A 15,418-nucleotide genomic window follows, 5' to 3' on the forward strand; every position below is an offset into this window, starting at 1 on the left:
TGATTAGATGAATGAATGAATGAATGAATGAACATTTTATCCCGTAGCCAAATGCAATACTGATTACCTCGAAGACTCACAATAACAAACATTCGCAAAATGAAAAGAATTGTGCTGAGTGTTTTGGGAATGCATGGACATTTTGACAAGACCTGCCTTCCACGTTGTGTCTAGTCTAATGGGACTGGGGAAGGGGAAAGGGGGAGATAAGAAATGACTGTAATGCAAAGCATCACATTCTAATACGATTTTAAGTAAAGTGCCTCCGGGATGCAGAAGTTAGGGAGATGAGGCATCGTGAAGGTTTTGGTGTTTGAACCCACTTTAAGGATAGGGTCATTTTCTTCAGGTAAATGTGTGGGTAAGATCCCTGGACAGAAAGCACAATAGAAGCTTAGAGGGCAGGGTATTTGGAAGGAACAGTGACACAAAGGAATAAAGTATCAGGACAGTGTGATGGAGATTGCAGAGAGAGTTGAATTCCAACCCAGAACTCTGGCCTTGATTTGGCACGTAATTAGCCAATGACATTGTGTGAAGCGGTCAGACCTGGGTTTTGCAGGGACATTCAGGCAAATAGAGCCGACTGGCTTGGGAGACGTGGAAGAAACATCATTGGGGAGCATTTTCCACCAGGTCCGCGCTATGTGATAAGGGCCCCGATTGTGGCATTTGTCGTGGGAACGCAGAAACGGAAGATAATCACACTTGGTGCTGATGTGGGAAGACCCGAGACCGGAGAATCAGAACCGGAAACGTCTCAAGTCTGTTTACTTGTGGGCAGGATGGTGTCAGTTCTTTCTTCCTCTCCTCTTAGGAAGGTTTCGTGTTTTGCTTTGTTTCGTTCAGTGTTTTAATTGACATTAGGGCAGTTTGTTTTGACAATGAATGGTATAAAAAACATAACTTGGTTTGAAAAAGAAACCACTCTGCCGTAATCCTGTCATTTTCACAGCCAGAGTAAACGGTACAGAGGGGTTTCAAAAGATAGATGAAAGGTCAGAGCCCCAGGTCTCTCCCTGCGCCCTCCCAGGGTGTTGAATATTGATGGAGGGGATGGAGCAAGATACTCACAGAGCTATAAAGAAATGGATTCTCTGGAATTGCCAGGAGAAGAGCCCGGCCCGGCTGAAATAAGCTATCACCATCGACAGGAGGTACTGATGGAAAGAGGGAAAAAAACGTAGGAGAGAGGTCACATCGTGGAAGAGGAAAAACAGTGGGGTAAGGGAGCAGGGGACGAGGAATGGGTGGTGTCACTTGGAGAAGAGACCCCCGTGTTGGGTGAGCCTGATCATTTGGGGGAGGGGAGGGGACAGAAGGTCAGAGTTTGCGACGCTCCAAGGATGGGAGGCTGTGGGTTTGAGGGCGTGGACTTAGGGCCGCTGGCACTGGACGGTGTTTGATGAACCGGAGCCAAGGCGAGTCCCCAGGAGCTGAGAGGAGAGGGGACTTAGGCAGCACCCACCAAAGGGGCACACCTGGGGCTCAGATCCCAGAGGGGACCTCGAGGCCCCTGGAGGGAAGTGTTGACAAGGCATCAGGTTGGGAGGGGAGTGGAAACGTGGGTGTAGAAAGCACCCCGCGTGCCCACCCAGGACAGGCGCTGGAGCAGGAATCCATCTCAGTGGGGGACTTACCTTGTCAGATACTTGCAGGTTTTTGTCCCAGGCGAGGAATTTCCTAATGACGGGATCCTCTGGGAAAAGAGGGCAGATGTTTGCCAGTGGGAACAGGGCTGTCGTGGGAGCATTCCAGAGCCAAGAGGGAGAACCGCGCCCCCCCTGGGGAAATGCCAAGATGTGGCCCAGGGTGAAGCTGATGGGAAGAGGGGAGGGAAGACCATTCGCTGTGGGAGGAAAAGGGGTGACTCCCCTTCGAGGGGGGCCGAGTGACAGGGAGTGATGCCCCTTCATCATGCATTCACGTACCAGTGCAGAGGGCATCGAGTTACTCACAGCCAATTTCTCAATTGACAGTCACGTCAGGGGGCGAAGGTGGCTTGTCAGCCACCCCCCCCCCGCCGCCGTCCCACGCCAGTAAGATTCAAAAGGCCAGTAAGAGCTAGAGTCTCAGGGGTACAGTTGAAACCAAGCGAACCTAATCCTGTATCATTTCTAAATCTAACCTACTCTTGTATCATTTGTAAGTCTAACCTAATCCTGTATCATTTATGTGTCCCCTGTGTCCTTTATCCGTAGACAGTCCGCTAGGGATGGAGGGCGCACCAAGGAGCAGGGAATTCTTTTCCATTGGGAAAGTGTAGTCACTGGAAGTTTTTGTTTGTTTGTTTTTCAAGTATAGGATTGGAGGGTGCTGGGCGGGGGTTGGGGGGGGCTGGTCCTTACCGAGCATCCTGTTGAAGACCTCGTGGTGCTCAGGCAGCACTGAAGACACCCGCTGTCGCTTGAGCTTCATCTTGAGCCCACTCAGCGACTCCACGACCCAGGTGTCCTGGGCCTCAGTGGCCGGCTCGCCCTCCTCCTCCTCCTCTCGAACGCCACTGACCTCTTCCTCTTAAAGCCAGGGCGCTGAGGCGGGGAGCTGCAGCCGGCCCAGGGGGCTGAGAAAAGACAAGAGACTACAATAGGACGTTCTCGTCTTGGGAATTCAGCCACTGGTGACCACCCAACCCCACCCCGACTCCGCCTCCCCCCTGAAACACCCCTACCCTTTCCAGTCTCATAGACCTCTGACCTTGCCCCAAGTCATCTTTCCATCTTTCTCTGTCCATATCTACCTATCCCTCCCCTGACTCATTTTGTCATTTTTCCAGCTTCCTGTCCTGAAAACTCTTTCTCATGGTAGATAATTTCTCCCACTAGGAAAAGAGAAGAAAAAGAACCCTCCCCTTGTTTCCTCTCTTCCCTTCTCTCATCCTTGGATCTCATCTCCTAACCCTCTTTCTTGCTTCCCAGGTTTTCCGTGTCCCCAGCTCCCGTCCTCTCCTCCCTCAATCCCTGGCTTTCCGAATGTCTCCCTTCTTTCATAGGCACCTGACGCAGGTGCTCCTTCCCGACCTCTGTACCCTTTCCTCCTTACTGGTCAAGCCTCTGAAATTCCTTCTCGTGCCAGCTCCCTCACCTGACGGTCCTGGTCTTTCTTCGTTGACAGTCACCTCCAGGGGGTACCCTGAGGAGCTGGGCTGGGAGTCCTGGTCCTCAGCCTGGGAACTTGGTTGACGATTGGCCATGATTTCTCCCAAACTCTTCCCTTCCTCGAAGTCTAGACTCTGCTTTGTCCCAGCTCTTCTTCTGGACTTGGGCAAAACACAAGTGGTCGTCCCTTCTCCAAGCTGCGGGGCAACTGGCAGTGGAGAAAAGCTCTGGCGAGATGCTATTGTCCACCTCTGCTGCCGAGCGCCACGGAGTCTGGTCCTTCCAATCAGGAAGGTCGGAAGCCTGTGACGTCATCATGGGTCATTCCAACCTGGCAACCAGTTTGAATGAAAACACAAGTAACTGTCAGACCTATGTGTGCACTTGTCCCAGAGATCAGGGGTAAATGGTATCTCCTGCCACTGACCCAACCTCTGCCCGTCCTCCAAAACCCCCCTCAAGGTGTCCGGACCCCTCTTTACCGCTTCCCAGCAGGTGCGCTGCCCTCTCCCTGCTGGACTCTCCCCCTCGCTCCCATTCCTTTTCCACGGCCTGGTGGGAGAGTGGGGAGAGGGACAAGGAAACTTAGGGGAAGCAGCAACGGTTAAGCCTTATAAGAGTGAGATAAGTATGTAAAAAAAAAAGATCCCAGGTGCATTGACTGACTGGTTTAAAAAGTTACGTTAAAACACGCAGTTTGGCAAAGCTCTTCTGCTCAGTGTTTACTGACACTGTGTTCAGAATTCTGTACTGGGGGAGCACACGTCCGCCACCCTCAGGCACCTTTGAGTCCAAGAGCCATTTTGAGAAGCTAAAATCATAGAAAAGCACAGGTGCTCACACACCCTTCAAAGGGGGTCTACAAACAAACACAAAACAACAAAAAAGGGCACCTTTGGATTTCAGGAAGTCCATGGATTGTCCAAAGCCTGCCCCTCGATTCCAATTAAGAAATTCTAGTCTACTTAACAAAAATTTGAGAATGTGGTATCACTGTTGACCCAGAAATTTCACTACCTGAATAAAAATGTCACGTGTACAAAAGACTAAATGGAAAAATCTCCAGTTCAAGACAGATTATTTTTCTGAATAAAAGTGTCACATGTACAAAAAGACTAAATGGGAGAACCTCCAATTCAAGACAGGTTATTTTTCTATGAGGGTAGGAAATACACGGTAGCCGAGATTCAGAGAAGAAAATAGCCAACTCAGGGTCATGCAATGTCACTGGAAGCTTCTTCTGAACCTCCCAACTCATACTTCCACTCCTCCCCTGGGTGTCTGAGTCTTGCTTTTCCTTCCTTCCTTCCTGCCTTCCTTCCTTCCTTCCTTCCTCCCTCCCTCCCTCCCTCCCTCCCTCCTTTCCTCCTTCCTCCCTTCTCTCTTTTTTTATTGTGATAAAATATACATTCCATAAAATTTGCTCTTTTTAAGGGTACAGTTATGTGACATCAAGATTTCACATTGTTGGGTTTCCCTGGTGGCACAGTGGTCAAGAATCCGCCTGCCAATGCGGGGGACACGGGGTCGAGCCCTGGTCCGGGAAGATCCCACATGCTGTGGAGCACGTAAGCCCGTGTACCACAACTACTGAGCCCGCAAGCTGTAACTCCTCAGCCCGCGAGCCACAACTACTGAGCCTGTGCGCCTAGAGCCCATGCTGCCACAAAGAGAAGCCACCGCAATGAGAAGCCCGCACACCGCGCCGAAGAGTAGCCTCCGCTCGCTGCAACTAGAGAAAGCCTGCGCACAGCAACGAAGACCCAACGCAGCCAAAAATAAACAAAAATATTAATTAATTTAAAAAAAAATTCACATTGTTGTACCACCATCCCAACCATCCATCTCCAGAATATTTTCACCCTGTCAAACTGAAACTCTGTCCCCGTTAAACACTGACTCCCCTTCCCCTGCTAGCCCCTGACACCCACCCTTCCACTTTCTGTCTCTATGAATTTGACCCCTCTGGGGATCTCACAGAAGTGGACTCATATAACATTTGTCCATGTGTATCTGGCTTATCCAGTTAGCATAATGTCGTCAAGTGTCATCCGTGCAGTAGCCTGTATTAAAATTTCCTTCCTAGACCCCAAAGCCAGTGTGGACAGTACACAGTGAGTGAGAAGGAAATAAAACCCTGGGTCTAAAGAAGTTCAGATGTATGCCAAGTGCAATGGGAAACCGGTGAATGAGAGGTGTTGTGATCCAGTTTGCAATGAAAGGGAAAAGCTTTATTTTGGCTGCTGTATAAATGGATGGGGTGGGGTTTCAGCAAGAGTGGAAGTCTGGAGACCCAGGTATGTTTGGGAATTTGTTGTGGTAGTCCAGGAAGACGATGTCTGAGAAGATGGAGAGAAGCAAACAGGTTCCATGTACTTGGAGGGAGAATCAGCAGGGCTCATCGGGGGATGAGATTGGGGGGAGGTAGCGGGGAGGTATTTCTGTTTACTCTGTGTGCACGTGTGTGCTTATGCCTCTACTGCTGAGACTTAATTGTTTCTACAAAGAAACACCTTTCCTCTTAAAAGTGGAATTGTTAAATTTTCACTGTTTATACAAAGAAATATCAATCATTTAAAAATACATAAGTGCTCTTTGTATCAATTAGAAACTTCCTTTTTGTGGATGAATAATATCTGTTGTATGAATATACACACTATATTTTCTTTATCCATTCATCTGTCAATGAACACTTGGGTTGTTTCCACATTTTGGCTCTGAATCTTGCTTTTGAATTATTGTTTGGACTTTGATGAGAAGTATCTCTGTTGTTCAGGGTGTGCCCAAAGTTTTATTTTGTCTTTTGATCACTTACATATTTCTAATTAGCCCAAGCAATGCATACGTAGAGTCAAATCAGTTCATCCAAGGTGCAGGGACTGAGTGTCTCTTTGGTTTGCACTCGTGGACTTTCTGAGATGTTGTAGGTCTCAGAGGCCATGCAAAGAGCGTCTGAGGTCCTTCAGAGCTGCCACAGCCCGGCTCTCCTCAGGGTCCGCACTGCTGGGAAAAGCACTGCTGCTTGAGGACCTGTGTCCCTCTGCTGTAGACGTTCCATTGTTAGGAGGCCAATGAGTTCAGATTTGCATTCATCATGCTTTCAACCATCACAGCTGATTGGGTCCTTCTATAACAAAACAGAAGTCACTCTCCCTCTTGGTTAACAGGCTTTCAGATATTAGAAAGTTGATATTCTGTCCCCGTGAAAATTTCTCTTGTATACTGTGAAATACCCTGATTGCTTTATCTAGTCTTCAGATCTGGATTTGCATAATCCCACCCCACCTCACCTTGTCCAAATGTGCTATAGTTAGGTGGGACCCATCTTAAGATGTGTTGGTATGTTGTCCAAAACTGGCGTAAAGAGGCCAGGTTGAATCTGATGTAACTGAGCAGGACCCTGTGGGGCCTTCCTGGGATGGATTCTCCCCATGTCTTCTGCCTGCTTCTTGTCTTCAGAAAATTTTAGCCTCCTAGCCTTCCCTGAGTTCGAAACAAACAATTTAATCAGAGAAGTGAGAAAGTGCAAAAAGAAAGGAAAACAGTCCCAAAAGACCAAATAATATTAGTGTAGCCATTAAACAAAGTCAAGGACCTTTAGTTCCTCCTCAAGGGCTGTAGATACTGTTCTGAGCCACGTCCTTGGAGCTGTTTTGCAGAGACTGAAACCCCCAGCAGGTGGAAGAAGTTAACTGCATGCTGCCCCCAAGCACGTAGACCCCAGACCAGCTGGAACCAGAAGGTTGACGATGTTGACCTCACATTACCTCACCACCAACCAATCGGAAGAATGTCCACAAGCTGACCACACACCCCTCAACCTCCCCTCCCTCACCCCCCACTCTTTTGTAATTCACTTTAAACATTTTTTAATTTTATATTGGGAGTATAGTTGATTTACAGTGTTGTGTTAGTTTCCGGTGTACAGCAAAGTGATTCAGTTATATGTATACATATACCTATACTTTTTCAGATTGTTTTCCCATTTAGGTTATTACAGAATTTTGGGGGTTTTTTCGTCATGCTGTGTGGCTTGCAGGATCTTAATTCCCTGACCAGGGATTGAAACTGGGCCACGGCCGTGAAAGCCCGGAATCCTAATCTCTGGGCCACCAGGGAACTCCCTAGGTTAATACAGAATATTGAGTAGAGGTCCCTGTGCTATACGGGAGGTCCTTGTTGATTGCCTGTTTTATATATAGTTGTGTGTATCCGTTAGTCCCAACCTCCTGATCTATCCCTCTCCCCCACCTTTCCCCTTTGGTAACCTTAAGTTCGTTTTCTATGTCTGTGAGTCTGTTTCTGTTTTGTAAAGAAGTTCATTCATATCATTGTTTTAGATTCCACATAGACGTGATACCATATGATATTTGTCTTTCTCTGTCTGACTTCCTTCACTTAGTATGATAGTCTCTAGGTCCATCCATGGTGCTGCAAATGGCATTATCTCATTCTTTTTTATGGCTGAGTAGTATTCCATCGCATATATGTACCACATCTTCCTTATCCATTCCTCTGTCGATGGACATTTAAGTTGCTTCCATGTCTTGGCTATTGTAAATAGTACTGCTATACATATTGGGGTGCATGTGTCTTCTTGAATGATGGTTTTCTCTGGGTATATGCCCAGGAGTGGGGTTGCTGGGTCATACAGTAGCTCTAGCTTTAGTGTTTTGAGGAATCTCCATCCATAGTGTTCTCCATAGTGGCGGCACCAGTTTACATTCCCACCAACAGCCTCACCCCATCTTTAAACACCTTTCCCTCAAAGCCATTGGGGAGTTGGGGCCTTTTGAGCCCTAGATACCTGGACTCCTTGCTTGTTGCCCTGCCGTAAACGCTGCACTTTCCTTCACCGTGACCCGGTGTCAGTAGATTGGCTTTACTGCGTGCGGGCGAGTGGACACAAGTTCGGTTCAGTAACAGCGTGTTTGGAGACAAGCAATACTATCACCTCTCCTCCTGTCTTTTCCTCCTGTGGGTGCAGTTTAATATAACAACGGCTGTAGCTCTAGTGCAGAAATATCAGTAGAGTGAAGCAGAAGTGCTTTGTCAATACAATCCTTTCGGCATGAGAGTCACGTGGAGAAAATATTACAACACAGATGCCTGGACACAGCCTCACAGATTCTAATTCCACAGCACTGAGCTAGGGCCTAATTTTGACTTTCTCAATTGACCTGCTTCTGATTTGGAAATCTCTGGGTGGGATGGGCCACCCAGGCTGGTGCAGTAGGGGGTCTTCAAGGCGTCATTGAATGACATAAGCGGGAGGGAGGTGAACCGTGAGCTGGATTTAACACAGGCAGCCTCTGGCAGGGCTGTGGCCAGGCCATGGGTCCACAACTGAGCGGACGTCTGTGTCAGCCTCCAATCCTCCTGCCAACGGGTCCGTGACAACCCCTCTGGCAGCCTGGTGCTGCTGTGGATAAGCAGCCCTGGGATCAGAGTTCAGCCCAGGCACCTACCTAGTACATACATAGTGCATGTGCTGCTGAGGAAGCGGCCCTCTCCAGCAGGAAGCCTGGAGCACACCCTCCCGTACAGCCCTCAGAGGGGCCCAACCCTGCTGACACCTGCATCTCAGACTTCCAACCTGCGAAAATGTCGGACAGTGCATTTGTGTTGCTTAAGCCCGCCAGTTTGTCGTACTTTGTGACGCAGCCCAAGCAAACTGCTACGGCCTCTATTTTGAATAAGAAGGAATTCACATGTGACGGTCATTTTCCTGCTTCCCCTGCCTTTATTTTTATTTTTAAAGAATATTTATTTCTCTTAGGCTGCGTCGTGTCTTAGTTGCGGCACGCAGGCTTAATTGCCCCGTGACGTGTGGAATGTTAGCTCCTGGACCAGGGTTCCCAGGCTTCGAACCCCCGTCCTCTGCATTAGAAGGCGGATTCTTTACCACTGGAACACCGGGAAAGTCTCTCCCCTGCCTTTAAATTAAGACGTGTCCCTGACCTTCAAAGAAGAACCTGTCCTTTTCTGTTAGATGAGAAACTTGAGTTTTCTTCTTAAACGTTGCATTTCCTGGTTGTGGTAGATGTGTTAGTGTTGAAAAAAATGGTTGAGAGACTTTAAGAGGAGAATGATTTACAAATCCTGAAGATGGGTGCCAGTTATCTTGATAAAATTGGTATGTTAAGAGACCAAACATAAACAGGAGAAAACACAGGCAACTACTTAGGAAATGAAGGATGGGAAAGGCTTCTTCAAGTACAGTGTCAAAGCAGATGAAAAGTATGAAGTGAAAGTGAAAGATTTGAACACAAAATATGTTGTTAAGTGTCTGTATAACAGAATGTGAGAGTAAAAAATTAAGTTAAAAAGATAAAGAACAGGGATTGACAGATATACACTTGTATATGTAAAATAGATCAACAATAAGGACCTACTGTATAGCACAGGAAACTATGTTCAATATCTTGTAATAACCCATAATGGAAAAGAACCTGAAAAAAGAATATATATATTCTTACATAAATACATGTAACCGAATCACTTTGCTGTACACCTGAAACATTGTAAACCAGCTATACTTCAATAAAAATAGATAACTGACAAAAGAGGGAAAATACCTGTATTTAATAGAAACGCAGATACAAAAAGAGAAAGCTTTATATTGTAAATATCCATATATATGAAGAGATCTTAATGAAACCAAACTAAAAGGTGGCCATTGCTGCTTCTAGTCAAGGTGAAATCACAGGGTCCAGGTTTACCCTCCTAGCTTAAACAACTTTAAAAAGGGGGAAATGTATGAAGTGACGGTTTTTCGCCTTTTAGAGAGAGGGGTGAGTCGTGAGAGACATCAGCTCCCCGCTGGACATCCTGTTCATTTGGATGACTCCGTACTTATTATTCCCTTTTTTCGAGCATTTCCTCAAGACAACTTGTAATAGAAATACTTCCAGAGAGTGTCCAGGGCCAAGTACAGGGCAGGGGGCTGGGGAGCCCAGCATGTCTCTGGGCTGAAGGGATAGAGTGAGGTGTTGAGGTGGGCACAGCAGCTGGGGTTCACAGGCCACCCCAGTCTTCTGCTGAGACCCGGTCAGTGCACGTGGGTGAGGTGAGAACTGGAGGCCTGGTGGCGGGCTGATGGGTGCACTGCCCACCCAAGGTGCTTCCAGGGTACTCAGTGTAGCTGACGTCTTTACCCGGTGACAATGGAAAAAGCGAGAAATGCCCCTTGGAGGTTTGCCAGGCTCAGGCTCAGAGGAGGCGTGGTCGCTGTCATTCCCACACAAGCAGCATTTCATCGGTGGGAATTCAGGCAGAGGCCACAGTCAGCAGCAGCAAGAACCGGAAAAGACCATTCCTGGCTCTGAGCAGCCACTTCCAAGAGCCGTTGTGGAGAAGCACACAGTTTGTGCCGGATTAATTTAATGTGGCACTTCAGCTGGCGAGATCACGAATGGGTTACGTGCTTATTCATTTGGATGAGTCATCACTTCTTATTTCCGTTTTTAGAGGACTTCCTCAAGACGCTTGTCATATAAATACTTCCTCTGTCCCTTTCATAAGTATCTAAATCTTTTGCAAAGCTAAATCAGTCTCTTGCCAGCATTACAACCCAGGAATGTTTTTGTGAAGGACCTGAGAGCTATCTTTCTCTCTCTGTCACCAGGGGAGTTTAGGCTAGGTGTTAGGCACTTTGCTCTGAGCTGTAACTACCTGCTTGTCGTAGAGATAGGAGAAGTTGTCTTTCTCCTTTGGATAAAGGGTATGAACGAGCATGGACAGCCACTGAGATGACCAGGTGATTTTAGGATGTGCTCTGAAAGAATGTATGCCATTTTTATGGTGTTGTCAAGTCTTTTCACATGAGACAAGTTCCCGTTTATCTTGAGGACATGTATGCAACAGATTTTATCTGCTGAGCTATAAAAAAAAAAAGGTGAGGTTGATTTCATTTGCACAAACATTAGTGGTTCGCCTGTGGTGCACAGCACAGTCTGGTTGAATGGCTATTCCACAGTAAAACCGTTTTCTTTATTTCTACATTTGTGGAGAGGATTTTGTCTGTTGGCAGGAGATTTTATTTTTATTTTTTATTTTTTTGTTAGTTAATTACTTCATTAATTAATGAGACTGTGCTGCGCAGCATGCGGAATTTTAGTTCCCCAACCAGGAGTCAGACACTTGCCCCCTGCAGTGGAAGCTAGGAGTCTTAACCACTGGACCGCCAGGGAAGTCCCTGGAGATTTTATTTTTAAGTTTTCCTCTAGCAGCTTTTAAGAAACAGTTGGCCAAGAACACAGTTATATTATTTCACCCCCAAAATAGTGATAACTCATTACCCTTATGATTCCATTTTTGAAAAATGATGTTTTTACCTAACAAACAATATCCTCTTTAAGAGGTAAGATCCGAGGTATGTGTTTTCTGTTTTCGGTTTGTGTATACCTTCTGATTTTTGTACAGTTTTTAATGCGTTGGTTGTGTAATGTAAAAAGCTACAATTTCCATTTTCATTTCCTTCTGTGGGTAATATTAGTTTGTATCATGGCTGGGCATTTATTGTATTCTAGGATTTGAATGAAAGTTGTAGCGTTTCAGTTAAGCGAACATGATACACTCCTTCCCCTCTCATGGTGGTGGGGGAATCTCAGATGTAACCCGAAATGTCTGAGGGCAGGGAAAGGACCAGGGACCCTGGAGGCCATCCCACAGCCCCCACTTGAGTCCACACCTTTCCTTGATCGCTAACAGGAGTGAAGACAAATGGGCAATTGAGTCCCTGGTCCAGGCGGCCCACCTTCGCAGCACAGCAGCTCTTCACCGCCAGATGAACTGGAGACATTTAAGACGCTCACTAACTTGACGGCGCGGAGACTTCTGGGAAATAGAGTCCTGGTGCTTGTCCCGCTCTCTGGGCGGGCTGTGGCAGGCGGACTTCCGGCGTCCTCCTGCGCAGGTGCGCCTTCACGTTTTGTGCGTGTCGGCGCACGCGCACCGTCGCCGCGTCGCCCTCGCTTCCTGTGAGTGTCCAGGTCACCGCTGGTCGTCGTTCCCACGTCTTGGCCTCTGGAGGACCAGGATTTCGGGGCTTGCGTAGCTGGACGCCGTCCGGCCCGGCCGCAGCCATCGGGAGCGGGCTGTGCGGGCGAGGGTTCGCGCGTGCCAGGGGGAGGCTGGAACTGGGAACCCCGAGCGCGAGCCGCGGAGCAGGCAGGGCCGAAGGGGCCGGGCGGGAGGCGGCGGCGCAGTGCCCGACCGTCTGCAGCGTGCGGCGGAGCGAGGTCCCGAGAGGGACGTGGGCCTGAAGGAGCTTGTGCCGTAGGCCCAGAGCCGGCTCCTCGGGCCCAGTGGCCTTGTGAGGCGGAGAAGAGGGACCCCTGGAGAGGAGCGCGCCGGAGGAGCAGCCCCCGGCCCGGAGCCTTGGGAGCCCGGGGCCGGTCAGCGAGTCCCACCGGGGTAGGTGGTGCGTCTTCGGGCCTGCAGGCGGTTGTAGACCCTGCGGCCCTTGGAGAGCTGGGCTCGGGTGAGCCCGCCTCGAGCCCCGCGGGAGAGCGACCGGGAGGGTTTGACCGCTTCCCGGAGGTGGAGGGGTCGGGCTGGAGGGCAGGGCCGGCTGCTCCGGATGGGGCTCCCCTGGGACTTGTGAATTCCGGGTGTCCTGGGGGAGCAGGGGCCACAGGCTCGGCCGGGACGTGCCGCGTCCACCCCTCCCTGCAACCACGATCCTCCTCGTCCTTCTCGTCCTCCTCGTCCTCCCCCTCCTGTCGGCGTCTGGGCATCTCGCACGTGTCTCTCAAAGCTGGTCAGCACGTTGGTTGTCTAAGCGTCCGCTGCCCCCCTGGGTTGTGCCCTGTGGAATCGCACAGTGTAGTTAGTGCAGGATGAGTCTGCAAGGCTTCTGTCCTGCTGCCTCGGTTGAGGAAGGAAGAGATTGGGCCTGAGAAGGGAGGTGACTTGTCCCAGATCCTCACCAGGTGTGCACGTGGGGTCGCTAACAGGACTCAGAACTCCTAGGGCAGGTGTTCTGTCCACTTAAAGACAGTTTTAATAAAAGAGTTTTTTGAGCGTCGCACTTCAGTTTGTACAAATAATTGAAAGACTGAAATGCACCTGAGTGTATCCCTTTATTCTGGGTGTCCTGTGGATTTTCTGATCTTAAGTTGTTAACAAACTTAGGAGAGATAAACTTTTAGCGTTTTTTAATCTCATTTAATGACGGAAGTTTATTTTAATAAGATTCAATGTACACTGGGTACTGAAAAACAATATCGCCCCAGTTACCACAGTCACGTGGGAGTTACAGACCTAAGGGTGGTTGCTCCCTCCTCATTCTAACAGGCCCTTCTGAAGGTGAAAGGGCGGGTCTCCCACAGGTGTCTCTTGTGGAGCCCGAGACAGGTGCTCGTGCACCCTGAGCCCCTTCATTCGTAGCTTCACTACCTGCGTTTTCCTTCTCCAGGTCCGCCTCCACTGTCACAGTCCTGCACGTTGTTCCAAGGGCATCGGAAAATGAATCAGTCTCTGGTGAGTTTTGCTGTTTACGTATTTATCTGCTGCTCTTGTTTTGTAATAACACTTTGGGAGATGAATAGTTCAAAATTTAAAATGGGAAAGTAGAAGTAGGTAAAAGATGTGGTTAGGTAAATCGTAGAGGAGCAGGTTAGTACCAAGTGTTTCTGGCAAGTTCTACGTGTAGATTCCATGATCCTCTTATACCCACAGTACAAGCCTCGTGTTCTTGACGTTTGTGGCACAATACCATCCCTTGCTTGACTTACATTGTCCTGCCGAAGCACTTTTGTTCTCGGGCATGAAAGGTTTCCTTGAGGATCCCGCTGTAGGCCTTCCTGAGTGACAGCCCCTAACGTGTTGACATTGGTGCCTTCCTTGTGCTTCCTGTAAGCCGAGAGCATGCTGTCCAGGGAGCACTCAGTGCATATAACTTTTCTGTTCAGTACAACACTGTTGTCCCGTAGCTACATTGTTTTCAGTGCTCAATCCAGGGATGCCGTGAGGATCATCTGGAGGAACTGCCTTCTCACCCTTCAAGTAAATGTCCCTCTTTGTCTCTTACAATCTAACAGGGTCGCGTTACACACCATGTAGTCATGTCTCTGGCAAAGATTCCTTATTTCCCATCTGGATTTTATCGTGCAGCCTGCGGTCTTGGTTCTGCCCCTCCCCGGACCCTGATCCGGTTGAGGTGACCTGTCATCCAGCATACAAACCAGTGGAGATTTGCCAGTCCTCACTTCAGACCACTGTCGCCTTCCCATCTGCAGAGTCTCCTATGTTGGTTTCTGTGACAGATCTCTCCTTGCTCTCTTCCTGACTGATTCTTTCTTCCGTCCTCTTTGTGTGTTGTCTTTTTCCTCTTGGTTCATGACTCTTAAAGCTGTCTGATCTCACCCTCTGGTGCTTTTCACCTCCAGCTCTGTCAGTTCTCCCACCTGGACCAGACAGATGCCTCTGTCCAGCCACTTGCCAGCATCTCTATGGAGTTTCTCCAAAGGGCATCTCAAGTGACTAGACCCAGTAGATCCAAAAATGATTATTTACAGTTCCCCCGCCCCTTGCCTTCTCCTTTTGTCCCTGCCGGCTCATCGTTGCATCATCCAGCCTGTCACCCTACCCAGAAAAATGGGTTCATTGTAGAGTCCTTCTCCATCCTCTGTTAGCACGTTGTAGTATTAGGCTTGTTAAGGTCGTATTCTAAATGGTTTTTATTCGTTCCTCTTCATCCCATACTTGCTACCATTAAAATAGCTTATTTTTTCATTTCTGTAGTTACAGAACCCTTTTTTCTGTGCTGCTACCTCTTTCCTCCACCAGCTCAAGTGTATTTTCCACGCTGAGTATTTCTCCTAAAATATGAATCACAGCAGTTTGTCTCCACGTGGGAAGCACTTTAGAGGTTCCCTGGGTGACTGGACAAACGAGGTTGCCGTTCTGTGGAGCCATTAACCCTCGAGCCCAGCACTGGGGGGAGGTCGTAACTCGCTGCTGATGCGTTTGGATGGGTCTGTGGGGTGAGATCCTGCTCGGAGAGGCTTAGGAGAGAGGAGTGGGAGAACGGGGTTTGTTGTGTTCCTAGCTTTTTCAAGACGTTTTGCTGTGACGGGGAAAAGAGACCTTGGACAGTAGCTGGAGTAGGAGCTGAGGTCCGGGGCGGGTGTTGTGTCGTGTTGTGTTGTGCTGTGTTGTAACGGGAGAAACAACAGCGGGAATGATCCAGTAGACGTGTGGGAGCGGGGAGAGCTGCGGCCCGGGGTCCTGGCGTGGGGAGGGGGTGGCAGAGCTGGGGTGCAGGTGGAGAAGCCCTCCGATGGCTTCTCTGTTCTCAGGGAAGCAGCTCCTCA

At 48.8% G+C, this 15,418-nt stretch overlaps 2 protein-coding genes across 18 annotated transcripts in view; one reads left to right on the forward strand and one right to left on the reverse strand.

Annotated features, from left to right (window-relative positions):
* Window positions 1–3,310, reverse strand: part of LOC103012106 (uncharacterized) — a 48,321-nt gene extending 45,011 nt beyond the window's left edge. Inside the window, 5 exon segments of the mRNA XM_057528704.1 lie at window positions 1,075–1,160; window positions 1,641–1,699; window positions 2,349–2,492; window positions 2,495–2,563; window positions 3,085–3,310. Coding sequence (XP_057384687.1) covers window positions 1,075–1,160; window positions 1,641–1,699; window positions 2,349–2,492; window positions 2,495–2,563; window positions 3,085–3,193 — 467 coding nt within the window. The 5' untranslated portion in view covers window positions 3,194–3,310.
* The window catches only part of ZNF12 (zinc finger protein 12), a 92,914-nt gene that overhangs the window by 63,557 nt on the left and 13,939 nt on the right, over window positions 1–15,418 (forward strand). For 9 of the 17 annotated variants that reach the window (XM_057529984.1, XM_057529982.1, XM_057529985.1 and 6 more), the window contains 3 exons: window positions 11,811–12,079; window positions 12,382–12,515; window positions 13,519–13,583. The exons of 2 other annotated variants lie outside the window; for them this stretch is intronic. In XM_057529984.1, coding sequence (XP_057385967.1) covers window positions 13,569–13,583 — 15 coding nt within the window. In that variant the 5' untranslated portion in view covers window positions 11,811–12,079; window positions 12,382–12,515; window positions 13,519–13,568. 6 more of the 17 variants (XM_057529994.1, XM_057529981.1, XM_057529996.1 and 3 more) reach the window with 4 other exon arrangements.

Source organism: Balaenoptera acutorostrata, chromosome 15 (genome assembly GCF_949987535.1).
Source record: "Balaenoptera acutorostrata chromosome 15, mBalAcu1.1, whole genome shotgun sequence".
Classification (NCBI taxonomy): Eukaryota; Metazoa; Chordata; class Mammalia; order Artiodactyla; family Balaenopteridae; genus Balaenoptera; species Balaenoptera acutorostrata.